At 39.8% G+C, this 27,662-nt stretch overlaps 1 protein-coding gene across 3 annotated transcripts in view; it reads right to left on the bottom strand.

Annotated features, from left to right (window-relative positions):
- FHOD3 (formin homology 2 domain containing 3) overlaps window positions 1-27,662 on the bottom strand; it is a 407,490-nt gene that overhangs the window by 90,369 nt on the left and 289,459 nt on the right. For 2 of the 3 annotated variants that reach the window (XM_075142372.1, XM_075142371.1), the window contains exons 10-11: window positions 25,405-25,643; window positions 4,250-4,375 (exon numbers count right to left, since the gene is read on the bottom strand). In XM_075142372.1, coding sequence (XP_074998473.1) covers window positions 4,250-4,375; window positions 25,405-25,643 — 365 coding nt within the window. Of the gene's footprint in view, window positions 1-4,249; window positions 4,376-7,905; window positions 8,284-10,587; window positions 10,690-24,047; window positions 24,135-25,404; window positions 25,644-27,662 lie in introns of all 3 variants that reach the window. The other variant, XM_075142373.1, reaches the window with a different exon arrangement.

The raw sequence follows: 27,662 nt of genomic DNA on the forward strand, positions 1-27,662 counted from the left end.
GTTAAGGGATATGAAACACATTTCGTCTTTCTTAAGTCTATTTTCTAATGGTCTGGAAAAGTTGGAGAGTGCATCAAACAGGAATAATTTGCAAACACCACAGCAGGCCCTTACCAAGCTTGGAGATTTGGAGGAACCTCAGAGGGACCAGCCAGAGGTCGAGATGAAGTTCACACTGACCGGCCAAGAGGATCCAGAAGTGCAGGTTTGCAAGCTGAACTTTCTGGCACTTGATTTAACAGATAGCGGCAAGAGAATGGGGACCATGAACTTCTGCTCCCTCGGTACACAGTGCCCTGAGAAGGCGGCTTTTCGAGCTAGGCTAACTGCACTACTGTTTGATTATCAAGCCCACTGGGAACCGTCTCCTGGCAAATGCATCAGAAGAAATCCACCTTGGCAAATGCACCAGCAGGAAACAAAGGATATTCTTCTGGCAACGAAATGAATTAAAGCCGATGCCAAATTCAGGAGCTCTTGCCTTAGAAGTTAGACTCCTTCAGGGTCTCGTCTAACTATGGCCATGACCAACAACGTATACACTGCACCACCAAAAACACACTACGAGGGGGTGTGAAGCTTTGCAGTAATGAGTTTGCCATCCAGCTACAGATTGCAGGCTGCAGCTTTCAACTTCAGTGACCATCTTAGATGCAAAGTCTGAGGAGGCAATCTTTGCCTAAACCGAAATATCCTAGGTGTGAGCAGAAGGCATGGAAATATAGGAGAGACTTACAACACCTTCTTCCCCCAGCCAAGGTGGCAACTCAGAGGTACAGAAAAATGCTTTTCTCCCTGGTGTCTTCCAGCCATGCCCTGCTCTTCCCCTTTGCGACCAAAATTTATGAGGTTAAGAAATTGAGATCGGTAAATTTATTTTTTCCTTTGGGAACGGGGGAGAGAGTTAATTGGAGAGAGTGGGAGCAGTATTTATGGAGCAAAGCAGTCTTTGGCAGCTGAAAACAGGAGGACTGGGTTATACTACTTCTGCATTAGGAGCATCTCAAGCAGAGGGATATGAGAGAACCAATATACCCTTTCTTCTCTCCCAGTGAAGGGCTGAACAGAAAGTGCCCTGCAATTTGCCCTCCTTCAGCAGGATTCCCATGGCTGCAATATGCACTTCAGAAGCATGGCTCTCCACAGGGGACCCAGAGAAATGAGAGAGAACAACAGTATTGCAAGAAGTTGGCAAAAGGCTGCAGCTGAATTTAGAAACCGAGAAACAGTCAAGTAAGCCTTTTCTTCTGCTGGACAATCAAAAATACATACATTATGTGGATTTCAAAGAACAAAATCTAGTTACTTTTGCACTGAATTATACTGCTTTTTTGGATTCCCTACGGATCTTAGCCAAAGAGGGTTTTAAAAGTTAGAACATCAAAATGTCAACCACACTGCTTCTTTCCACCTAAGTTGTAGCTCTTGTTTACATAAGCAAAATGCAGCCAAGGGTTTGAAAGGCCTGTCAGGGTAACTGAATGGAGCATGAGTCATTTCGCTGGGCACTGCTCTAAACGCTGCTTCTTCCTTCCTCCTCATTCTCGAAGGTCAGATAAACAGGACCAGGAACTGCATCTGAAGCTCTTCCCTGCATGATAAAAGACAGGGATCTTTCTGTGGAGTCCTCGGATAACTGTAATCGTAAGCTGAAAGCAGAAAACTCACCTTGGAGCTAACCATAGATATGCATCTGCTTCTTATCAAGTGTCTTCCTCTCCCCCCCTCACCTTTTAACTTTTTTTTGTGTTTGAATCTGTGTAAATTTTTACCATCAGGAGGTAGGAAATAATGTTTACATAATCTAAGGCAAACACCATTGACAGAAGACTGTGAAAACTTCCACAATACTTTCCACTTACTAATTGGCACCAAGCATTGCGTCGTGCACTACACAGCCTACTCTCCCATAAACAAATTTCTATCCATCGATCTCTACGTGGGCATTTCTGCAACCCAGGTCTTTCAGGAGAATGAAATCAAAGCAGGCTTCTGCCCTTCTTCAAAGCAGTCACGCCATTAGACACTGCTGAACTATACATCTGCAATGACAGCACACTGAAAAAGAACAAGACTTGATGCAAAATGGCATCTGAACCTGTAAATTTAATTACCTTTCAAGAAATGACTGCATCTATTCTGCAGGCAACATGCAGCTGTGGCATACACACATTTTTTACACTTCTCGGAGACTAATACACAAAAAGCATCAGGCTGTAACATCCCTTAAATGTAAGAATGCGGAAATCCTGGCAAGTTCAACTACCATGAATAGCAATCTGCACATTTGAACAAGAGGAGAGAGATTTTTATTGTGTGAGGTGGAAAGCAGTAAACGTAACCTGAAGGAAAGACAGGGATGCAACTCCAAGCACTGTGTTCAGACACTTAAAACATGTAAGAGAGATCTGATAGTTGAAACTTTCCAGTTTCACAGAGAACGAGGTGCAATGGCTGGAAGATGCTGCTAGACAAACCAGCCTCCGAAATATGAAATATTTTCTTAGCAGTGATGATAAATACTGGAATGTTTTCCAGCAGAAGTCATGTGCTGCCACTTGAAAACATGTGAAGGTACAGGGGGCTTTAATTTAGCTTCTGTGAGACCCATTACAGAGCTTCCCTCTGGCCTGACTCTCCATGAATCTGCAAATTTTACAGCTTCATCCTGTGGGGCCAAGGCATTTTGGCTCCAAACCAGCAACGCACTTACGCGCATGCTGCAATGAAAGCTTGCTTCCTTTACTGGAGCAGGGCCAGCACGATCAACCTCTTGCAGAACAGGCCCAACTATCTTTAGCCATCTCAGCGTATGACCATTTTGGGGTTTCTTTGCTGCAGTAGCAACCAGAAGCTTCCAACAGCAGGGGCTTAGAAAGCTGAAACTTCAAAAGCAGCGGGATACCTTTATCTTGCATCTATTCTGCTAAGCTAAAAGAGGGTGAAAATGCTGGTTTAGAGTTTTTTATTACGGTTTCACTCGGCAATAATTTAATTCAGATTAGGAAAGACAAATCGAGGCAATTTACTCTAGGAAGATGAGCAAATGAAAAATGATGCCTTTCTCCAAAGATAAACTTAATCTAACTACTCACTTGAAAAAAAGGATTAAATCAATACCTCATGGCTAGAAATACATGCATGCTGGAAAAACCTAACTTGAACCATTCTGAGTAGTAGACTGGAAAGAATGTGAGGCATTAGGTAGGTTCAAACATATATACATACACACATAAAACATATATATATGTATTTCTATATACATACAGAAATATTCAAAAAAATCATTAATAAAAATTAATTGGAATATAGGCAAAAGATTGTGAAAAAGCCTTCAGTTCAAAAAAAGGATGGGAGATGGAATTTTTACGAAATAGAGGCCAATCTGGCGACAAACAATCCAAAGCCCATATGGCCTAACTGGAAATTATTTAATTAAATCATTATAGTAAATTATTTAATTAAATTAATTAAAACCTTCTACATTTCCTCCTTAAACTCAACGACATCCTTTGAAGCTGTCATTTACTTTCAGGTTGTAACAGTCAGTTAATTTCTGGTGGTCCAAATCTCTTGCCAAGAAGAATTTCTTTCATGTGTCCGTAATACTTTCCTATCTTTTTTCGTTCCCTAGTACCTTACATATTTCAAAAGAGTATTTTGATTGTTCAAAATACTGCTGGTTTTTTGTTGCTGGTATGGAGTTTTTTTCCTTTTTTTTTTTTTTAAAGTGAGCTGATAACTGGTAGGTTAGTATGAGTTTCCTTTACCTGCAGCAAGAAACTTTTTGCCCTTGATGAAATACAAGTAGATATATCATGCATTTTCAAGGAAGGACAAAATCATGGCCTAGGAAATTCTGAGCTAAGCACATTTCCAATTATAGTTGATTTAAGATGATAGAAGTGAAAATAGACCTGTCTGAATTTATTTTAAAAAATGGAAAGAAATAAAATTTGCTTTAATTTACCTTTTAATACTTAGAACAGCATACGTGTGAAGCAACTCTGTTTTATGCATTTAAGTGGAAGTAGAAGAAGTGGGATGAAAAGCCCTTAACACCAAGTCAGAGAAAGGCTTCAGAATGAGTGGGAAATGAACACGTCTAGATTTTTTTATGTTCTCTTTCCAATGTTAGAAAAGATCTGGCTACAAGATATTTCCAGTACCCATTCAGAACAGCTTACACTTATCTCTTTCGTCCTGTCTATAAAGGAACTGTTGTCAAAACACTGACTAATTTACAAACCTGTCAGATTTGGTCTCTTGAGGCGGCGAGAGAGTTGTCCCATAACGAGAAGTGGGTGTTGTTGGGGCACTCACACCAGAGTAAGGTCGCGGAGAAGAATAAGAGCTGCTGCCGTAGCTATTGTATCTGAAGAAATGGGAAGGAAAGTAGGAGAAAGGGAGAGACAGAAAGAACCCGTCAGCAAGCAGGCATGCAACAGTAAAACCTCTTGTTTAGGGGGTGGCCGTGATCCCATACCCCAGAACTTCTCGAACATCCACCTTCTAATTCCAGCTTCAAAATATGCAGCCTATCATCTCATTTTAATATCAACCATCTCATGGACATACTTGATTCAAATAGTGAGCTATCCGTAAGGAAAATAATGAGAGATTAGAATGGTCCTCCCAAGTGACAACTTGGAGCAGGAATACTTAAATTACTGCTCAGTTACTCAAATCTATTAGCTGGTTTGGGAGTCAATACCCAGCCATTAGAAAAGGGACCAAATTAGTCCAAGTCAGCAGTATTCATATCTAGTGAAATTAAGGAAAACAACAGTGTTCCCGAGACATGATCTGAACCTGGACGTCCATGATTTGCGAATGTTTGCATTATAAATGAAAAGCATCCACATTCTTTTTGATTAAAGCAGGTGGTATTTTCTTTCCCCTCCCCCAACATAAGTCACAGCTTATGTGCCATTTCTTACAATGTCTGTAAAAAATCATCACCATGGTTAAAAAGACATGTCTCCAGAAGCATGGCTTTAGGAATTTCTACTGCCACTCCCTCTGTTAAAAAAAACCCCAAACCTGCTTGACTTCAATGTGAGCTTGCTGATCAAAGAGAAATTGTTTCCAGGACTCCTGGAATGGCCACCTCCCCAGAGTCCCTTGTACCAATGTTTTCATCCGGGCTCCCATACTGAATAGAAAAGGCAGTTGTGTTGCTTTGCTGTGCCTTTCAACCATCGCACTTAAACAGCATGTCAAGGAGAGATTCCTGATTTGGGAAAATGTTAACATTTCTGTTCACAGACGATACCATTTTCCCACGTGGAAAGCATATGATGCTCTGTAGGTGAGTACTCCGCAAGGCCAACTCATCCAAATGACAAAAATCACTTCAGGAAAAAGGGCAACATCATTTTTCTTATTATAATTCATAAGATATAATATACCCTCCTTCACCGTATCTTTTCTCTGCTGCTTCTTGACCCACACGCATCAGCAATCGGTAATTTCACTCAGCAATTTTATCTGAAAAGGCTGGTTGGTTTCCTTCAGCTCCATTTAGCACACTCACCTAGCCATGCAAAATTTCATTCAAAGTTTCAAGCTTCATTCCTTAGGGTACAACAGCATTGCTGCCTGCCAAGGCCCATGTTAAAATCAGAATAGATTTCAGTTAGGGCTTTTTATAATGGAAGGGATCATGCTTTAGAGAACATGCCCCCTTTGGCAACAATTCCAGGTTTATGTTTTAGAAAACACCCCACCACCACCATCTATTTTTGAGACACCATGCTGACTGCCCAGGAACAGGGGAACAATTTTGGAAAAAAACGCTAACATGCACGCTTCTGAGCTACAAAAGAAATTTTGCAGAATGGGAAATAATTGCCTGCCTGGCATTCCTGCCGTAGAAGAAAACTAACTAGAAACCAGAGACAGCGGCCCGGTGGAGGGCTGTGTGGCTGGGCAGTGTGGGGCTTCCCCGGTAGGAGAGACCTGACACAGGTCTTCTCTCCGGCAGGCTCCGCTCAGAAAATGTTCTGCCTGTGCCTGTACTGAGTGAGCAATGAGAAAACTCCCTTGTCCTGAGAACGACTCAGCCAGAGCTCATTCGGTATGTTCCTGACACTATCAGAAACCTCCATTTCCATTTCAATCAACTGAAAAGGAGACCTTCTTATTAACCATTACATTTGCTTTTCTTCTCCTCTGCCCCATGAAAAAGCTCACACAGCACAGCATCCTTTTTCAGACCAAGGAATTTCAATTAGTTCAAAGATAACTCTCATTAAAAAGGAGAGAACACACCTTCTATGGACACAGACCTACAAGTATTAACAAAATCAAATTCAGAGGGACTGGCCTGGACATGGCATCCCTATATATCAATTTTAAAGGGAGACAGAGATGCTGGAAGAGTAGCAAGCCAAAGCTGCACACCAGGGTAAGTCTGTATCCTGTACACAATGTTTATCTTTCTAACCTTCCTCAGGTGGTGGCTATTACTTCCATTTTCCCTTCTTGTCTCATATACCAGTGCAGATGCAATGGCCTTGTCCCAGAAGCCTTCACTCTGAAGAAACCCCAGATATCCAGACATCTTTTATGAAAACATTACTGCCCAAATTGTGCAAGCTTTGCACTCCTTTTTCTCCAAATAAACCCAGCACAATCCTCCCCCACACCACACCCTTGTTCCTATGTGGTAACTAGAAGCGCAAGGGTGGTCAGAGGAAAAAAAATCTCTGCAGAAATACTAAATATTGCAGGAACAGGAGGCATTTAGGAATCTACTCTTTAAAAAGTGTAACACTAACAGCAGCAGCAAGGAGAGAGCAATAAATGAGTGTGAGAGGCCTAAGGGAAAATTGCACCTATGCAGGAAAATGTAAATTTAGAGGAATCTCAGTGTTCAAGCTGCAGGTAAGGGAAGACATGTGAACTAAGTCCCTTTTCAACAGCTACTTGGATTTACAGGCTTTTCAGAGAAATGAAAAAGCACCAAAAAACCCCACCTATTAGAAGAGAAATATCGAAAATTAAAAGGATCAAAGGAATAAAAATATTTGTTCACATGCAGAAATTCAGAAGGACTGCTGGAGAAAAGAAGAAATAAATACGCTTACAATATACTTGTACATTTTCAGCACCTAATTCGAAGAACATTGACCACTGGGAGAGACAGCTAAAAATCATTAACTTCTTTTCAAAGTGATTCTCTAGCATTGTTTTTAGTGCTACCTACTGTCAACCTGTTTTACCTGAAAACAGATTGAGACAAAACAATTTCTTCTTGTTTTTAAATGGGTGGGATGGGCAAATTAAAAATTAAAATTAAAAACTAAGAGAAATCCACGAGGAACAACTGAACTGACCAGATGTAGCGGAGGGAAAACTGTCTATTCTGAGTGCTATATTCTCTTTATAGGGTTTAATCTATTTCTGTCATTACAAGCATGAGTTGAAATTGCACGACAGGGATATGCACTGTAATCTAACAGCAAATTTGGGATTTGGCAGTTCAGTCTTTGAAGCCAGGATTTCACCCCTGAGTTCCAAGTGCTGATCTGATCGCTCTTGGTTTTATAGCAGAAGAGCTCCATTAATTTTCATGAAATCATGTCCGCAAATTACACTGTTGTAAATGAGAGCAAAATGGTGCTTCTTTCTGTGATCTCTCAAATCACAGGTTATTTATCTGCTGCTGTACAGAGGAAGCCAGGATACTTATTAACTATAGACCTTGAAAAGGAGTAAAATGAAATGAAGGCAGCAAAGGCAAGGGGAGAATATCAATCAAATCAAAATACAGGCTTACAGGACTAAAACTAATACAGTATGTTCTGGAAATAACACAGAGAGTCCATTATTACCACTATAAAACTCTTGAAAGGTGTTACTCATTTATCTAAAAATTAATGTCAGCTGTATAAAATCTACCTGTTTTCCCTCATCACCTCTGCTTCCTTTTCTTTCACAGATGCTGGAGACTCTTCAAAGTCATAGGAGAAGAGGTGAAAAGGAGTATGTGGTACATAAGGTAATTTCTCCACCGTTGGAGATGCCTTTGGAGTAATGGATGCTGATGAATTTTGGGAAGAGCTTAGCAATGCTGCCGCAGATGAAGATGGTGATGAAAGGACAGAATTATGATGAGAGACAGATGAGTCAGGCACCGAAGAGGAGCTGCTAGAAGAGCTCTTTGCTCTAGAGCAGGAGAGAGGCCTCTCAGCTGGAGAAATGGCACTGGAGATGGCTGAAGAATCAGAACACCATGAAAGGTTTTCATTCACAGCCTCCTGTGCACCTGGGATGCCACTGCAGGAGGAAAACATCATGAGAAAGGGAAGGGAAGGAGATAAAAACAGGGAAAAGAGAGATCAATAGATAGTACCGCTTGGAAGAAAAAAAATAAAGTCAAGGAGAATCAGACAAAAACTTCCCAAATTCAGACAATTATCATCTCTTCTTAAATAAAGTAAGAGAACTCGCATCTTTGTATCCCAGTGGGATTCTTCTTGGGGTTGGAAATACTGAGGAATGGAAGTGACTCAGCTTAAAGGAAAGGAACCCGCAGTTCAGAACTAATTTTCATGAACCTTTTCACAACCATTTTCTGACCAATTTTCAAGTATTTCACATTAGGTTGTAAGCATTGTCAGAGCAGTACAAAGCAGTCTCAACATGCTGGATAACATGGCCCACAGAGTATAGATGCTTTAAGATACAATCTGCATGACTGCCTCTTGAAGGCCAGATATCTGATTATCATCCTCCCTCGTGATCTGATATTTTTACTAAAGACACTCATCCACCAAAGATGAAAATAAAAAATACTCAATCAGCACTGTTCTGTCAAAATTAATGTTTAGAATTATTTCAAAAGCAGCGCCTTACCAGATCATTTGTCTAGGTATGAAGGCACTAATTTCTCTGAGTGTCAGCATCCTATGTTGGTATTAGATACAGACTTGTAGAGTTGCATCAAGTGCAACAGAAAACACATCTGCTTTGCTCTAGTGAAGGCAGGTGTTGGTGAGTGACAGAAGCAGCAAGGCAGGTGAAAAGCCATGGGATCTGCACTCTGGGATATCTGTTTTCACTAGTATCTCCAGCATAAACACTGTGCATGGGCTTTGGCTGGATCACGCGGCAGGTGGCAGATTTCATTCTCCTGAGACTACCCCTGCAATCCACCTACACACATGCAAGGCACAGACCTTATCTGACGAGTGTGGGTTTGGCACAGAGTATGCAACAAAAATGTAATACGTGTTATATATTTTCATATTATGAAGTTAATTATTAGGTATATACCAGGTAATTGTTCTCACAACAGAAGCACAGTGGGCAATCTGGAAACCTTCATCTATTGCACCCGCTGTACATGACCGGTGTCACTGAAGCCAGGCTAGTCCTACGCTTCCTGACAGCATCTAACATGAACGGCCAGGGTACAGATCACTTCTGTTACGTACAGTGACAGTGAAAGGAGGTATTTAGAAAAGTCATGGAAATATCACCCAGTTACCTCACAGTGACTATTATTTTAAAAGACCGATGACCTAAAAGCACATTGTGCCCTTTACACGGCTCTTCCTCTTTTTTTTAAACAGTATTTTAGTATATTAATGAGATTTGCTAACAACTTGTGTCTTAGCTTCGACTTTTAAGAATTGGATTTGAGGAAATTATCACTTAATTTTGAAATTTCAGGCAGCCATTGGCAAGATTTGCAGACTGGAAGATATTAATAACAACAGTACAGTATTTTCTTTGGAATTCGCACATTAAACATTTTCCTTTCTTCCTTCCGTGCTGTATAGCATCTGCATGAATGTGGTTTATTTTTTAAAAAAATCCAATCTCATTTGCCGAGTTGCAAAGCCAAACGATTTAACCTAAATCAAATGGCTGTCTGGAAGAAAGAACATATTTCCTTTCTTCCAATTTACTAGGATAAAGTTGCCAGATGCCAAATCCACATATACCTCAGAAATAAGTGGAAAATTTTACATGAGAATATTGTTTTGATAGGTGGTTTGTTTATATCCATATATACACAGATGGGCAGGTATGTATAAAATGATCTATATCTATCAGTTTTGCCTCTAAGTAGTTCTTTCCTATCAAAACATGAACAATATTCATAGAACTCACAGGCAGCATTCAAAAAATGTCAATTTTCTTCATAGGGACAGATATTGCTAGTAAGGTTGTATCATGAAAATAGGGATGAAAACCTAAGAAACCAAGCAGCATCCTAACTCAGCAAAGCACTGCAACATTTCACCATTGCCTTAACTAAAAACATAAACCTAAGCCATGCTTAGAAGTTATGCTTTCTGCTAAATCTTTTAAGATTTGTGAGTGTTACTCATTTTGTACAAAGGCAGTGAGCGCGGACAGTTCTTAGTGCATCGAGCCTACGTAATTAAACATGTTTCCATTAACACACACACACCAACAAAGCTTTTAAATGCAAAAAGATTTCCTTTGGCGGTGGCTTTAACAGTTGATCTAGGAATGCGAGTGAAAAGGTAGATGCTGCTGCACACTGTGCTGGTGAGTTCATGCCAGAGGCTGAGGAAAAGGTGGAGGGACGAAGCTGAATCCCGGTACCTGGCTTTGACCTGCCTACTGGCCTCTTCCTCCCCCTCATCCTCAGTATTGGGCTCTGTGACTGGCTGTTCTTCTTCCTCCTCTTCATACTCCTCCTCCTCTCTGAGGTCAGACCAAGGAAAGAGGCATGCAGTGGGATGGAAAGAGAGAAGGTGGAAGAGAAAATGACGTGAGTCCCCAGAAAAAGAAATGCAATGAAGTTAGAAATGGAAGGAAAACACTGGGGAGGGGGGGGATTAAGTCCCCCCTATGTTAGACAAACAGCCGCCTAAGACTTCCCGCTAAGTATGTGTTGGCGCAAGGGTAGCTACCAATAGAAAAATTTTATCCTCTCCCCATTTATATTTTTTACTATTATTTTTAAGACCCCAAAGATGCCATTGTTTTTTCTCGAGCTTGGCTTTCCATTTGCTGCTGGCCTACCTGCAGAGGTGTTAATGGAAAACATTCGTGACAATACCAATGTTCAACTCGTTAGCCATTAAGCTGCGTCTGTTTGTCTTAAAGGACAGTACATGCTGTGCTGGCATGGGACAGCTGGCACTGGACATCACTCTTTCTAAATTGACACAAATAAAACATTCCTGTTAAGCAGCCGATAACTCAACTGGAAAACAGAACAGGGTGAACCATTAAGCTAGAAATAACAGAGAGACCAAATCAGTTCAGGACTATTTGCAAATAGCAATATTTAAGTGATCGGATGCCAGTACATGAGTTATTTCAGTAAAGAGTCATTAGTATGGTCAAAGCAGGCTTCGGTTCAGCAGTGATTCTGGCAGAGGGGAATTGTAAGTCACACGTAAAGCCTCCGTAACCTACAAACCACATAAATAAAAAAGAAAGCTATATTAAACAAAATAAAAAAGGCTACATTGTCTGCCTCCTCTCCTTCCCATTTATGCCTTTCCTCCCTAAACCAACAGACTTGCGGAAGATTTAGAAAATATTCTCTCTTTGGACTTCTTTTGCATTTGCAGTTGATCCAGCTCTCCACTTGATTTAATGATGAATACCATTAGGTTATGTTCCGTGCAAAAAGTAAAACATACAAACAGTCATAAAGTTTGTAAGACACTCATATTCCTTGCATTTTCCTGAAAGCTGTTTTTCTTCTCTCTAATTCTGAAGGGATGCTCTGTGCATTTTTTCTCCATTTAGAATTAGTTTCCATGTTATAAGAATAATGAATATTTACAATGTGAGATCATAAACTCACCGAGTGCAATGCAAGGGGTCAATCCAAAATTTGTTGCATTTGTAGGGAGTTAGTTATAGAATAATTGGGAAAATGGCAGCACCTGGAACTTTTCCAATACTCTGGCAAACATCTCTAAGGTAGACACTGTCAACCATTCCTAAGGTATCACAGTGACATGACCATCTCAGTTGTCATCTCTCCATCTCTTGTCTTCTCCACATTTTTCTCCCCTATAGAGACACCTCTCGAGTTCCACACATGTATACATTGGTATACTACCCCCCCTCGTCCCAAAAAAGAAGTTGACCAGGGAGCACTCATATCACCCCTTCTCCTTACTAGCGAGCAGCTCAATACTAGCTTTGCTATTATCTCCTGTGAAGGGCAAACGTCTGCATCTGCCAGTCCTACAGCAATCACATTTGGGAAATAACTCATGAAGCTCTGTTCTCTGATGAGAGCACAATCCATCCTATAATGCTGATAGCACAGCTATTACTAACACAAACAAGAGCAGCCTCGTTATTACTATGTTTGAAGCTCCCACCAGGTTTCCAGATCGATGACGTCAAATTCCTTGCTCTCCTCAACTATCTCGAAATGTCCCAAATCGTAACTGAAATACTCATCCGATACGGTGGATCTTATAAATTTGAAAGGGTTCTTTGAGAGTTTATTCGTTCACACAAGTGCATGGTAGTAAGGACAGGAGTTTATACAATATGGGTTGAATCAGGAACCCACCAGAGTTATACTTGCACTGAACAGAAAGAGAAGGTGAGAAGAAAAAAGCATCCAGAACGAGAGCGTTAGCTCATGGTTAAGGATCACTTCGTAGGATCACCTTCGATCAGGCCCCTAAACTAACATTTGCCAGGTGAGCGACACATCCTGGGTATTTTGCTTGAGATCTCGTCATCCTGTCTTTACATCTTGTGTTTATAACCCCGAACCTACTGTTTAAAGTTTTAATACCAAGTCTTTTATTTACCAGAAGTGAAAGCTGTTTCCTTCCCTACCGTTCAGAGTTTTTGTAATCCATATTTATCAGAATAGGATATTTAGTTGGTACCTAGAGGCCCGAAATGACTTTTACCCTACAGCTTATTTCCCTAGAGCCAGCCAAAGTTTGGAACTAATAAGGACTTACTATTCTAATATTAGACACCCATTTTCGAAAATGCTGAGCTTCTGTGTAGAAAGTGTACCACTGTCCAGTGAACCATATATTAAATACTACAGATGAGCAGTAATCAATTAAAAATACAGTCGTCTGGGTTTCCTTCTACTTTGCAAAGCATCATTCTAATCCATTATTGGGAAAATCTGATTCCCATACAACTAGCTTAATTATAAATACAAAACCACCCTAAATTAAACCTATATATAATAGCCTTCATAAAATTAAGATATATGGCCAGTCCCTCACAAAAAATTTACTGCACCTTACCTTGGAAGGACTAGTTGTCTGCAAAAAAATCCTGAAAACCAAGCAGCTTTTAGAATTACAACAGCAATGTCCATATAAGCTCAGGTTAACAGTTGAAAAACCAGGAAACGAAACTGTGATATCTCAATTTCCAGAGCCATCAATGACATATTTTCCGTAAGCAGTATCATTTACTTAAAAACATGAATAAAATAGAAATTGCTCTTCAGAATATATATAAGATAGCTATGCTTAAAGGACCTTAGCTTTTTACATACATGCTTCTTTCAGGTAATCTGTGCAATACATCCATGTGCTGAAGGCTGTTATAAAACAGGGAATTAATTTCATCTTTAAGTCAGTTACTGGACTGAAAACCATTATCACATAAAGACCAGTTTGGGACCTGTAAGGTTTTGGTTTCAGTCTACAGGTAGAGACACACTCCTGCCTACAACGAGAAACAGAACTTAGACCAGGAGGTGATATGACCTACATGGAGCTGAAGGGAATGTTTAGCCCCTCTCCTCCTTCATGATGGTCGTGAACTATTAATAATGTCACATGAAGGAAATACTTCTGTCTGCTGTGATATTTATCTGCAAGTTCGTTTAGGAAGCAGAAAGTCAAGACCCCGCTTCTCAGATGTTACGGCTTGCTGTACTCTAAAGGAGTAGATCAAGAGTAACAGCCCCTTAATTTGTGTATTATTTGAGAATATCATATTTCAAAAGAAATATGCATGTACAGCAACCCTGTGTGGCACTTGTTTTTACGGTTTCTAATCAGACATTAACACATCCCTGATGGGTACTGTTTCTAAGCTGAATATTTTGTTGGAAGTGAATCTCTTATTGATTATTGCACATATATCTGAACTGTGGATAATAAAACCAGAAAACTGAATTAAATGGGTGGGCTCTAAGAAGGGAGCATATGCCAATGATACACACCCACCATCTGCTCAGAGCTCACGGAGGACACCAGGCAGGCGTTACATCCCTATTAGAGCAACTGGCTTAGTGGACTGGCATTCCCAAGGCTGCTGACAGCAGACAGCAATAGTCAGATGCTGAGATCCGAGATGGACAAAATCACGAAAATGAGTTTATTTATTCCTGACCCAGAAAAAGGAGCTCTATAATCACTTTTTCTCAGCTTCTCTTACGACAGAGGCTGGAAGTTAACTGATGTCTTCACTCCCCTCCAGTTGTCTAGGAACAGTGAAATGGCTCTGTGTGCCCAATGGCATACCTTAATTGGTGGATTAATTTTAGAGATTCCAGTCAGATGATTCTCCTGTCAGGCCAAGGACTCTTTCCTCAAGTCGTCTTGACTTCCAGATCAAAAGCTTAGAAGAAGCTTTGATTGGAAAGCTCTCTTCCTCTGCTAATATTACCTCTAGGAGGAGAACAGGTAGATGGCAATCGGCTGGAAAAGCCGGAGGAAGGAGCTGGCTCTGCGTGTGTCGGCTGCAGAGACGACTGGTGGTGTGCACGGGGGTGGGCACGCTCCCCAGCCTGGGGGAGCCAGGTTCAGTTGAGGGAAGCTTGCACAATGGAAATAAGTACGTGCTTAGGAGAGATACTCAATGCCTGGAAAGTCCTCTTTCAGCAACTAAACTCACGGTTTCAGACCCCTGGACTATCCCCAGAAAGTGGATCCGATTCAGATCAGAGGAGAGAGGTAAGCTCACAGGCAGGAATCAAGCGTGCTCTTCTTTCAACCAAAGCAACAGTGGCAGTTGTTTCTCAGTATTGTTAGAGAACAGATATTCTGTCCATGAACAGGTAGTACCTGCTAACTAAATCTTCCCTAAGTGGTAGAAAAGGAAAATTTCCACTTGATTATTTATTAAAACATGAAAACACCAACTACAGACAGATGACATTCTTGTGAAGCTAAGAATGTCAGACAGACGGATGCTCAAACAGAACAGTAGATTTGTGAATTCATCTGGACCCTTCAGGGTTATGAGTTCATTTTTGTGTGCAACGGGGAAAGGACGATGTGGAAAAGCTCACTTTCCCTCCTACATACACATGCAAATTTGGTGTCAATGCAATAGTAGAATTAAATTAAGAAAAATGATTCATAGGGAGGTTTTCAATTAAACTAGGCTGCAGAAGCCAGCATGTTTTTCAGTAACGCAGAGGAATCCATCCTGTTCAACAAAAGGCAAATATTTATCCTGAGGCAGGGAGGAAGAGTTTCAGCTAATGCTGAAGGATCAGATATATTCAGCTAACCTTAAGGCTACTGCTGGGTTACTTCAGTTCCATGATAACAGTACCAGATTAGAAGTATTTAAACAAAAGCTTCATAGCAGTGAAAAAAAATCTCGAAACAATCACTGTGTTTATTTTCATCCTTAAAATGGATTACTGCTACAGGCTAACACCCCCCCCAAATAAACAAACAGAACCCCAAAACCCCACAAATCTTTATAAAGTATATCATCAGTCATGGCAACTCACATGCATCTAACTAGGGCACAGTTTTTGCTCAGTTGTTTCAACTAAAGTTTGACGTGAAAGTATTTATAGCCCCTTAAAATATGTGCATGTTTAAAAAGACTATGAAAGTGCAGTTTGTGAATAGAGAACCACCAGTGCATCAAAACGAAATCTAGGCAAAAGCTTTAGAACTAATAGATTAACCTTTCTCCTTTTTTAAACAAATGAATTAAAAAAAAGAAATAAAAAAAGTGCCAATCAAACTTGTCCTGCTGATATTAAATAGCTACTCTAAGTTGCAGAGACACAAACACTAACAAACACAGATTGATGAATGGAAATGATAATCGAGGGACTCATCTACAAGTTTAGCTGAAGGCAGGGGCAAAGTCCATAAGAGGCATCATACTTAGCACACACCTAACCTAGCCACAGCTAGATGATTTGAAAATTAAGGCACCATTCTGAAGACACTGACTGAATCCACAAGAACTCAAAGCACCAAAAAATGCTCTCCATCTTACTGTCCCTAGAGCTGAACAATGTGTACAAGGTTATCTAGCCACTGTTCTCTCCAGGCTCCCCCAAACTCTTCCCTTCACGAAGTTTTGATGAATGCAGCTTGAAGAAACTCAGGCTTTCTTTGTTCTAGTTTGTAGCCCAGAAACACAAGTTTCTCACTCCGCCCCATCCAAAAAACCCCCCAAAGATACAGCTAATAGAAAAATCAAAGGCTGTGCTGAAGGGAAAAAACCAAAACCCAAAGCTAGAAAATAAGCATGAGCACAGAAACACATTCTGCTCTGCTTGGTATCAACGGAAATTTTTGAAGTGTAAGATATGCTTTAAATAATTTTAATTCAGGAAGAATTTGACTTCTAATGTTTGGATAGAACAATAGGAAAAAGGATGTCTTGCCATAATTAGGCTACCAACATTTTGGTCTGCACATACAATGCACATAGAAGTTAATTCATGAGATAACAGCACACTAAAATATCTCCCTTTTGGTATATGATTCCCATTCGTGTAGGGCTCATTTAACCTTTACTGAAGTCTTACTAAATATTTCCGTCTTAATTTTGCAGGTTATTAGACAAGGCCCTAGGTGTACTTCTGAGCCCACAGAATTATACAGAAATTCCAAAAAAATGTGAACACTGGACTTCAGTGAAAAAAGGGGCCTTGGAGTTATGAAGCGACCCAGAGGAGAAAGGACTGGGGAATTGTAAAGCTATCGGCCATTATTCTCACGCTCTCTGAAAATCAACTTATGTGCTGTTAATCAGGAATTTTCTCTCTCCCTTTCTCTTTGTAATTAAGTCAAGTGCTTTTCAGTTTAGCTTCTTTAAATTACTTTCATTTAAACTTTCACTGCCTTTCAGAGGAGCAGCTCCTGACTAGGACTACAGGCCACATTCAGTGAAGTAAGATCACCATCAGCCATTCCACGATACTATTCTAAATGAAATACTACAGTTGATCTCACAAATTTTTCTTTCATGGTTGTTCCCCTCCCCACTTCAAACCTCTGACCTGTTTTACCTCTTGCACAGCACTTGGAAAGCTGCTTCTCTGAAACCCTCACAGGTGAACAAATAGAAAATGAAAAATGTTCCATCAAGGAGAGATCTTTACAAGTCACAGTGGGTGTAATTTTATTTTCTTTTGCAATCGCTTGCCATTGTCCTCAATTTATGAGTGAAATTCCATTTTCGTAGGTTAGACAGCACAATTCATAGCCAAATTCCTAAGTCCTTGTAAAACAAACAAATGCTTTGATACACTTCTCCTTCTTCTTCCCTTCTTCTAAATTAGCTGCCAGAACAGATTCAACTAGTCTTTTATGTGAAAGCCAAAAGTGGTAAGAATTTAAATTCATCATTTATTAGTCTGTATAAAGATATGGCAATACACTTTCCTCCTCCATTAAAAACAAAACTAAGGAAACCACCTATTAAGCCCCCCTGCCATTTCCATTCCACTGCTACCTGTTACAGAGCACTGCAGTTGGTGCAATTATGTGAAGATGAAAATACATGAAATTATATCGGTAACAACTTACTTGTGAAGCCTCAAAATTTGGCCTTCTGCACAGAAAGGAAACCAAGATGCATAATGACAAAGGTCAAAAGGAAAATTATCTTACTGTTTCTCCCATAAATAAAGAAAACTGTTCAAAAAAAAAGTCGAGGAAATGACAAATAATGTAAAGTAGGTGTGTTCTCTACGCCTTCATGATATGCTGTTCTTTATCTTTAGGTTACTGTTATTTTCTTATCCCTAAAATATGACCAGTAACCACTTTTCACACCTAAATAATACCTAGGTAATGCCTCCACATTTTTTTAATTGATGCAGTTGGTTTATTTGGACACATCAAAGCAGAGCAAGACAGCGGAGTCTTGCTTAAGATACTGGCAAGCCTGTGCAAAGGCTTCAAGAGTCCCAACTGTCTGATCACTGAACAGCACTGCTGGTTTACATCTGTATGAGCAGAAGAGGTAAAGAAACAGAATCAGGATGTAGAGAGACTTTAGGAGCAATAAATACTGAAACATATACAGAAAGAGAGAAGAAACAGTGTTTTCAGAGCCTGGAACTGCATATTGGTTGACACTTGAAGGTTACTGTTATTACCCCTTACTTCAAAGGGAGGGATCTGGAAATGGCATCCTGCCAAACTGCTGTCTTTTTTTCCTCCCATCGCATCATATGTGTAAAAAAACTTTCCCAGCCTCAGAAGACCATGTTTACAAATACTGGGAACACACTGTGAAGGTGAACTCTCTAAGGCACGTATAGTCCAGTGCATAAGACGCTACCATGGACCTCCAGAGAAACGTATTCACAACCTGATTTGGCATTACATTTCTTCAGGTAGTTCACCAAAGCTAAGTACACAGTGGAAAAAAACAGTAAAAAAAATTAGCCTAAGTCACACTATGCTTTCATTTGCCATGCAGCTATAACCTCCTTTAAATTTCGGTGCTTTCTTCATTCCTCTTGAAATTCAAACAGGGAAAATCTACCATTGCCTTTACAGCAAAGTACAGTGCTGTCAACTGGACTCTGCATGTATATCAAGTGTAAAACATTTCCTTTCAGCAAGACCCACAAACAGCAAACAGTACCCCCTACTACAAAACCTGACATTTCTACAGAGATATTCTAATTCAGATAAAAAGTGCTGGTATCAACCTGAGACAGTAATAGGACCAGTACATGAGACACTCATCAAGCTGTAACTTTTAATTTTTTTTTTTTTATTATTATTACTCATGCATTAGTGGGTCAATCCCTATCTATACATCAGTGGAGTCTTTTGTTTATGGTATGGCTTTGAAAGAAATTTTTTCTTAACCCTGTCTCACGTCTCTTTTTCTACTGCATTCCTTACAGAGTCTTCCAAGATATTCTTACATAGAGTAAGATCATAAATTTCACATTTTTATTCTCTCTCCTTTCAAATCTGCTTGACTTCATGCTTTAAATAACCCTACCTGCACAAGAGAAATAAACGTGTCCTCCCTGTCCCAAATCTAAAATAGCAGATCAGATTTTGTATGTTATTCCTGTCAAAGACTAATAAAGGTCTGATGCTATGAACAGATGCTACCTTACCAAGCCTTTTAATGTCATGGATAAATCTTCTTTCCAAAACCACTGCTTTTACATCCTATTTCCATTTTCGCTCATACCAACCAAATTGTGGAAAAAGTTAGTATCTCCCCCATAACTGATCATATGCCATTCTATTTCAAAGCCTCCCCAAACGCGAGGTACCTCAGCTCATACGTATGTGTATTACAGGGATCCTTAGCATATCCACAGATATATGACTGCGTGTTTACCCTGGAGATGTTTTCTTTGCCTAGATTCATACCTCAGTTGTTTTAAATATCCAAAACCAGAGATAAACGTCTAGGAAAAAAATACATTTGTTTCCTTCTATTACAGCAATAAAAATAAATTAATTTTTCTCTTCTGGGCCTTTAATAATCCATGTCACAGCCTAAGTCCTGCATTAAATGCTGATGTTGAGTCTCCCCACTTTGCTGTTTAATACCTATCATACTGCTCATCGTATTTGTCACAGACAGCAACTCTAAGAGATGTGGAATGTACCCATCCTAAATAAAATAAAATAAACCTCACTCACCCTGTAACCAGCACTTTGATTTATAGCCATAAGCATTTACCTAATGAGAATATTTCACATAGTGTAGTGGAAAGTCACCAGAACTTGAAACATCATGACAAAACCTAGAATTTTGCCATAGTAAATGCTAGAGAAAAATTGAAGATTAGTTATGGTTTAGGATGTCTGAAAACATGGAAAATCATAATAAAAAAAAAAAAGAAGTCTCAGCTGTATTTTGGACAAACCACCCCTGCAGGCCTGGCTCTACATGAAGCAATTTGAATAATCAGCTAATGGGGCATAATAGCCAAACTAAGGCCTGTGCCGTTGGTTAGAAACTCGACAGGAATCCGAAGTTAAGCAGAAAAAATGCTTAGCATCAGAAGCTCAGCTGTGTTCATTGTTTTCTGGTAAAACCAAAATAGTGTCACGATCTCTTCCTGCATCTCAGCAATCCTCAAGCATCAGAAACATGTATTTTCTAACAAACAGATCCTTATGACTTCTCAGCACAGCTTTCCTTTATTTAGACAACAATTTTCCACTTTTTGGTAGGACTGTGAAGGCTGTGAAAGCCCTTGAGTCCAGTTTGCACCGTGCAGCAGTGCTGTGTCCAGCTAGCCCGGAAATTTGCAGGAAACTTTGGAATTCCCTGTGCTACTCTTTGCTCAGAGGAAGAGTGCTAACAGCCCTCCAGGCAGGACCCTAACAAAAGCACAGCTCTCAAGCACATAATTCCCTGTTTGGTCTTCCGTTGTTTTTCCCTTCTCAACACAGTTCTCCTGAAGGCCAAGTTTCTTCAGATTAAAAAATCCAGAAGCCTCAGGTGAACCTGAACAGTTGGTCTTCCTCGTGCCTTTTTAGCCCCATGGTCTAGAAAAGAGAGCTTGTTAAATCCAGCTTCGGTCACTGATTCAGGATGCAGGCTCTGCTCTGATGGGTTCTTAAGATGGCTGTCAGCTCTTCTGCTTGTTAGGTTTCAAACACGACAAAAAAGTCCTAAGCAAGGCCTGGTTATCTCCAGATGAACACACATAGTGTTTTATGGCTGATCCTAGTAATTCTTTCATGATTTTCAAGGATATAAACCAAAGCAAAGCTATGAAAAAGAAGAAGAAGAAAGCAGAGACTAGTAAAGTGAGGTAAATACATAATCCTCGCTATTCACAACTTTATAAACCTCAGTCTTTGATTGTAACTAATTCCACAAAGCTTTTACAGAGATGCTTACTCAAATGCTGGTAAGAGTTGCCAGTGTAAACCTCATAGAAGCTTCCTTCAGCACGTTTGCTAAGTCTGGCTGACACAGCTCTGATGGGACACCCAGAGAAAGAGACGGGGATGGGCAAGTTCCATTCCATTCTTTATATTTTTCCCTGACTCCATCCACTGTGTAGTTGGAAAAAGCTTTACTTTAAAAAGAAAAGGAAAAAAACATGGAAGAATTTGTTTAAATGTCTACCACTTAAGAAACAGCATGCTAAACCACAGATTGAGAGCACTCAATTTGGAGCAGGGCAGAAAACCTTAGGAGGTGCCCTCAGCGAAGCATTTAAAACGTCATGTTAACAGGACTGAAGTTCCCCCCAGGCTGTGCCATCATGGTAAAAAGAAGTTTTGAGCAAAGCAAACCTGCTGGTGGTCAGGACCGGCATTTTAAAGTACACTGCAGCAGCTACATACCCTTAAACCAACCTTTGGCCTTTCTTAGTATTTGTTATCAACTTCTTTCTTTATTTATTTAGTAACAGGCACATTAGCCTGGGTTTCTCTCTCCATGAAAACTATTTTAACACAAAGCAGATTTGGGTCTTTATTTGTTTTGAACCACAAGTGAAAATGCAATACATTTAGTTTGGAAGAAGGTTGCCAAATGGATGAAAAAGACCTGCAAGTTTTCCTTTTGGTTGCCCTTAGCATTTACGGTCAACTTTTCCCAGCTCAAAACCCAAAGTCTGCTCTCAATTAGCCTGGCGTAAATCAGAGCAACTCCATTGACTTCAGGCAGCTTTTCTGGATATAGAGCATTGTGAGACAGAACAGAATTTGGCCAATATTGTCTTTTTTTGTTTTACCGGCACCATGGATTTTTCTCTTTTTGGAAGACTTATCGGTTGACACAAAGCAGATGACTGTGGACAACCTGTTTGATGTGGTAAACAAAAGCAAAATAACTGCCAAACCAGCTGACGGAGCTAGAAAGAAAAGAAACATGAACACTGTGGGAAGGAGAATGCTGAGGAAGAACTTGAACCTTCTACTGATTTTGGTAGTGGAGTCCAAAAATAACCAAGAATATTGCCCAAAATAAAATTTAGTACAGTGTGGTGTGGTAAGAGTGTGACTTTAATCTCTAACCATGTCCATCAGAAGCAATTCCTCTGAACTTGATGGTGTTAATCCACTGTAAAACAGACATAGATGTCAGCAACCACACACAAAGTTTAGATACCAGCAGAAGCAACAAAATAAGATTATCATTAATATTGTTACATGTTTCCTATTGGTAAAGAAAATGTAGTGAAGGAATAAAGAGACTGAAACCCATTTTGCAGACTATTTTTCAGAAAATACAGCACGGCAAAAACTTATTGCAAACTTTTTTCCTTCCTCGAGAGGGACTAGGATTATGAACCAAAAGAAGGTCATTAGCAGAAGACAGATCTTTCCTGGATGAACAAAAGTTACTTTCAGTTTAGAGTGGTAATAAGTAATTTGTATCCGTTTGTACAGACTCCTCTCTACAACATTAATGATGGAAGCAGAAAAGACACAACAAACATTTCTTTTGACAAAAACAGGTGATTCCTGCATCACATTTTAACATATGATTTTAAAATTTCATTACAAATTGCAGCAAGGCCTAAATTTATGATGCTCTATTAAAATCCTTTAAACCAATAAATATGTTGTATCAGAGACCATGTGCTCAAATTTTAAAACTTGATTCCAGTAGGAACAATGCAGAGAGAAAAACCTTCTTCCACTTAAGGTTAATTCAAATTTCATAAATGTGTAAAAACTTTGTACGAGTCACTCAGCTTCACTATTTTTCTGTTTAAATCTTAATGAATAGAAGCCATGAAGCATTTACTTTATTTCTTTGTCCCAGTTTAGCTATCAGGTGTAGAGATACTGTGCGTTCATCTGGACTATTTCACTAAAAGCTGAGAGACTCACTGGGATGCGATAAAGCAGGAAGGCTGGTTTTCCTCTTCCTACCACAACTACAGATTTGGGTAGATGATGAGACTAAAAATGTGAAGGACAGAATCAGCTTTTCTGAAATGCTTGTTTACCAGAAACACAGCGGGATTTATAGAAGAGCCAACAGTTGACTAGCTTCTTGTCATGGCAACTATGAAAATTTCACTGGGCATAGAACTTGCATCTTTGGGTACCGAAACATAATTCCATGGTCTGTAATGTCCAATGGGAAAAAACCTGATTTGCTAGCTACAAGTAATACTCCCTGTCTTTACCTGCTAAGAGGGTTGGAGAATGGGGCGGGGGGGAAAGGATTTTTATTTAACTAATACGTGAAGTGAAGATCAGTGTTACATAAATTCATAATTGAATGCCTCTCTCCTTAGAGAGGCAGGTGAGCAAGCTAGAAATTCCAAATGGAGCTGAAGAGAATGTAATTATTTTCCTATAGAAGATTCCAGGGACAACTGCAACATGAAATTAAACTTGACTGCTTAAATGAAGATTTCTTTCTTGGATTTAAACTTAAATTATGCTTCAAATTATATCAGCTTCAAGGAAGATGCAGAGCAGAACTGGATAATTTTTTTCAGAAAAGGAAGATAATTATTGAAATTATGCTATGTTGGTGAAAAAATATTTCAAAGAACTTATGAAACTAGTCTGCCATGTTTCTACTGGCCCAATACCAAAAATCAGCTCAAACACAAATTCATTCGGAATTACTGAAGACTGCAAAATAAAGCTAGTAAGCAAACATTAATAGTGAGAAAACATACTGGTAGCAGTTGCTATCCTGCATGACTTGCATTTGTTTAACTACAGTAATAGAATCAACAATTTTTGTAGAGTTGAAGCATCCCCTTATTTCTAATCCAAATTAATCAGTTTAACAAATCAACGATATCTGCTGCACATCCATGGGTACAGATTCTCAATCACATTGGTAAGTCATGAAGCAGGGCCCAAGATCACGCATGAGGCTTTCCATGCAGAGCGGCTGAAGCCCCCAGCTGTACTCACACTGAAGACGCTTTAAATTCAGCCTCAAATGCACTGTCATCCTTGTCATCAGCCTGTAAGACCACGGGGCTCTCGGCCTCCAGCTCACTAAAGGCCCGGCCAATAGAAGATGATGGAAAACAAGCATGAATGTGTTGCCAAATGCAAGAAGAAGAAAGGAAAAAAAAAAAGCCATTATGCAGTATACAACACACAACTACCGTTTAAATTATCTGGAGTCTTATATTTTTATATTGCCTGAAGCCATTAAGCTTTAGTCAACCTAGTTTGCTTTGCAAGAAGGGCTGCTTTACATGTAAAGCAGGACTTTAAGGCTCTAAGTTCACATCCAGTGCTGACCAACAGAAACCCCCCGAAGAACTTCCCAAATGTTATCATCAACACAAGATATGCTCTTCATGGAGCATCCTTTGGTTTTGCCAATTGCACCTTGAGCCATGGGATGACAGACATGTCCAGCTTTAGCTATCTGCAGCGTATGTATCTTCACCTGGGCTAATCAGCCAGATTCCCTTTATGGTCAACAGAGAGAAACAGCCAGTTTCAGAGCATGATTCATCTTAGTTGAAATTTCAGGCGTGTAGAATATGTCAGATAACTGAAGGCCTAGCAGTGCTTGTTGCACTCCACTGACATCAAAGGGAGGCAAGCTGATGAGACATCTGACTTTGGCAAAATTAATTCCAGCCCTCTTGTAAGGTAGTCAGACACGCTGAGGATCTGCAGCTCCCTTTTTTCCTAAGCACGCGTAGCCCAAGCCAACCGTTATGGGACTGGTAATGACACTAGCTTTGACTGATTCCAGTGTTACAGACTGCTGCTCCACTAGTCATTACTGTCTCTCTTTCAATAATTATAAAACATTAGATACATTCACCTCTACAGTGTAGCTTCAAAGGAAAATATTTATGCTGGAATGCTGATTGCAAAGGGGGAAAAAAAAAAAGAACTGTAACATATACAGGACAAATAAGACTGCATTAATGTGACTATGCCCTTGTTACAATCTTCTATAATGTCGCTATATTGAATATAAAATCTGTCAATGGATGAGATTAACCTTGGTTAGTTCCCATATCAAATGCTCTACCTCATGTGGTTTGGGTCCATTTACTTAGGGTAGATGGTGCCAAAGAACTTAACTATGTAGATAAATCAAGTCACCTACAAATCCATTTCTTTTTATTGGTGGTGGGGCTTTTTGCTTTAACTTTAAATATGCTTTTTTTTTCTTTTTTTAATTCAATGGAAAGAGGGAAAACAGAAAACAAAAGTCTGGCAGATTAATAAAGTGCAATGAACATAACAGAAAGTAAAAGGGGAGAAGAAAGGAGTATTCCCCAGCTCATGCACTTACCTCTCACTGAGATCTTCAACGCGCTGTCCGTGGCCTAGCATGAAGCTAGGGTTCGACTGACCGCATGGACTCGCAGGGGCCGATAAAGTGCTTTTGACGTTCTGTACCGAGTGCCTGCGGCTCCGTCGGCGCTCTAACCCCCTCCGCTCACTAGCACCAAGACTGGCCCTTCTCCGGTCCTTGCGCCCACTGGGAGGGGGGTCAGCACTCTCATCTCCATCCTCATGTCTCAGTGTCATCTGAGAAAGAAAGGAAGAAAGGCGAGGCTTCTGACAGTTCCTTTAGGCACCACAGGTCTTCTAACCTAGGCTTTAAAAATTAACTGATGTCAACATGATTAACTCCTATAGCATCACCATTTCTATTCCTGTTAAGTTGCAGTCTATCCATTAGTTGAGTGTAGCAGCTCTAATAATGGAATTATATACTGATGCCTTGTATAGAACACTACAGGATGTGTAACAACACATTTACGTATCTCCTAGTTTGTTTTTTTTTTTTTTATGTAGGACTTAATTTTCAAGGAAACTGAGCAGCGTTGGACACCTAGCTCTCTTTATTTCCTTCCAAAATACTTAGGTGAAGTCTTGGCTTTAATGAAATCAACAGAAAAAACTCTCATGCATTGACTGATTGAACATTTCCTCATGTTCAGACATGACACTTGCAATGATCGAGTGGAAGTTACCGACTACTACTTTAGAAAGTATTTTAGAATAGTGCCATCATTTCTTCCCAGCCAAGGAAGAGATCAGCAGATGTATATGTAACTGAATTCCTCTTAAAAATCTCCATTGTTACAGATCCCCCTGCAAAGTAAACAAAGGAAAAATACCTAACAAACAAAACTATTTCTGTGAACTGGTACCACAACGGATTAAAAGACAAAAACGCAGACCACACATCTCCTCTAAGCCTCCCAATTTTTAGGTTAGCATAATTACTTTCACGTATGCCTTTCAGTGGAAAATTCAGTATTTCCTGCCAGTTCAGAAGCACTGTCAATGCAGAGTAACATATGTATAATATCAGAAAAGAATGATGCTGAGAATAGCATGGCCACAATGACATTTGACAGAAACTTCTGATACAGGTTGGGAGCTCATCAGTTGGAAATGGTAGAGGAGTAAAATACGGGTGCAACACTTAGTATCTTGAACTACAGCATGCCGTTGACATGCCAATGTGACATACCTCTAACAGAAACAAAGCAAATGCTACCTTAGGTTATGTAAGGAGAGATATCGCTGGCAGAAACAACAAAGTTACTGGTGGATCTCATCTGAAATGCAGCATAACATTTAAGTAATCTTTATATGAGAAAGATCCATTCAAATAGGCAGAGGTACAGAAGAGGGCAATGTGGCTGATCAGAAGAATGCATATCTTCTTGTTTCTATTAGTCTTGTTATTCTGATAATTCTTACCAGAAGTGACTTTAACAAAACAAAGGCAGGGGGAAGTGTGATATCTCTTCTTAGGGTGTAAAATCTATTTCAGTGGGGAAGAAGAGATTTTTCAGATAAAGAACAACATTGGCAGAAAAAAGAAAGAATGTGCATAGGCATGTCTAAATTTAGTCTGGTCATCAAGAGAAAGCTGGTACCCAGCTAAGCCAACTGCTAATTTTGCAATCAAGTCTTTCAGTAGGCACAGCATGCGCAAAGAAAATCTGCTTTTAAGATTAATGATCATCTTTTAAAAAGGATTTTATGAGCTGATGCCTCTGACAATAGAAGAAGAAAGAACATGGAGCCCTCACATTCTCACTTTCCTATTTTGGCCTGACTCTTCCGGCAAACTGCTGTATATAAAACTTAACTCTGCTAAAGCTAGTGAAGTGATATGGGTATAGAGTTGATGAAGAAAATGGAGAATCAAATCTACCAAATCCTTTGCTGGACTTAGACGGAGACAAAGCCATTTCATTTCATCACATCAGAACATGAATTCACATTTACATTACATTAACCTCAGCCTAAACCTCCCCGCTCCAACACTTCCCAAAGTCTGGAAAGAGGCTAATTATTAAGAAACTGGCTATCCTACCCTTACATGTAAATACTTCAGAACTAGTTATTTTATACCTAGGTGGTGAATGTAGAGTCACTCATTACTCCATTGCTTCAAACTGTATAGGATCTGGTCCAGTCTAAACTCGTAAACAAGGACTTGCTGGGTATTCAGCTGCAGAACAAGTGGTATTTGTGAAGCTGAGCTCAGCCGAACCTTTTTCATGAGCTGAATACTTTTGCATA

The sequence above is a fragment of the Calonectris borealis genome, chromosome 2 (assembly GCF_964195595.1).
Source record: "Calonectris borealis chromosome 2, bCalBor7.hap1.2, whole genome shotgun sequence".
Classification (NCBI taxonomy): domain Eukaryota; kingdom Metazoa; phylum Chordata; class Aves; order Procellariiformes; family Procellariidae; genus Calonectris; species Calonectris borealis.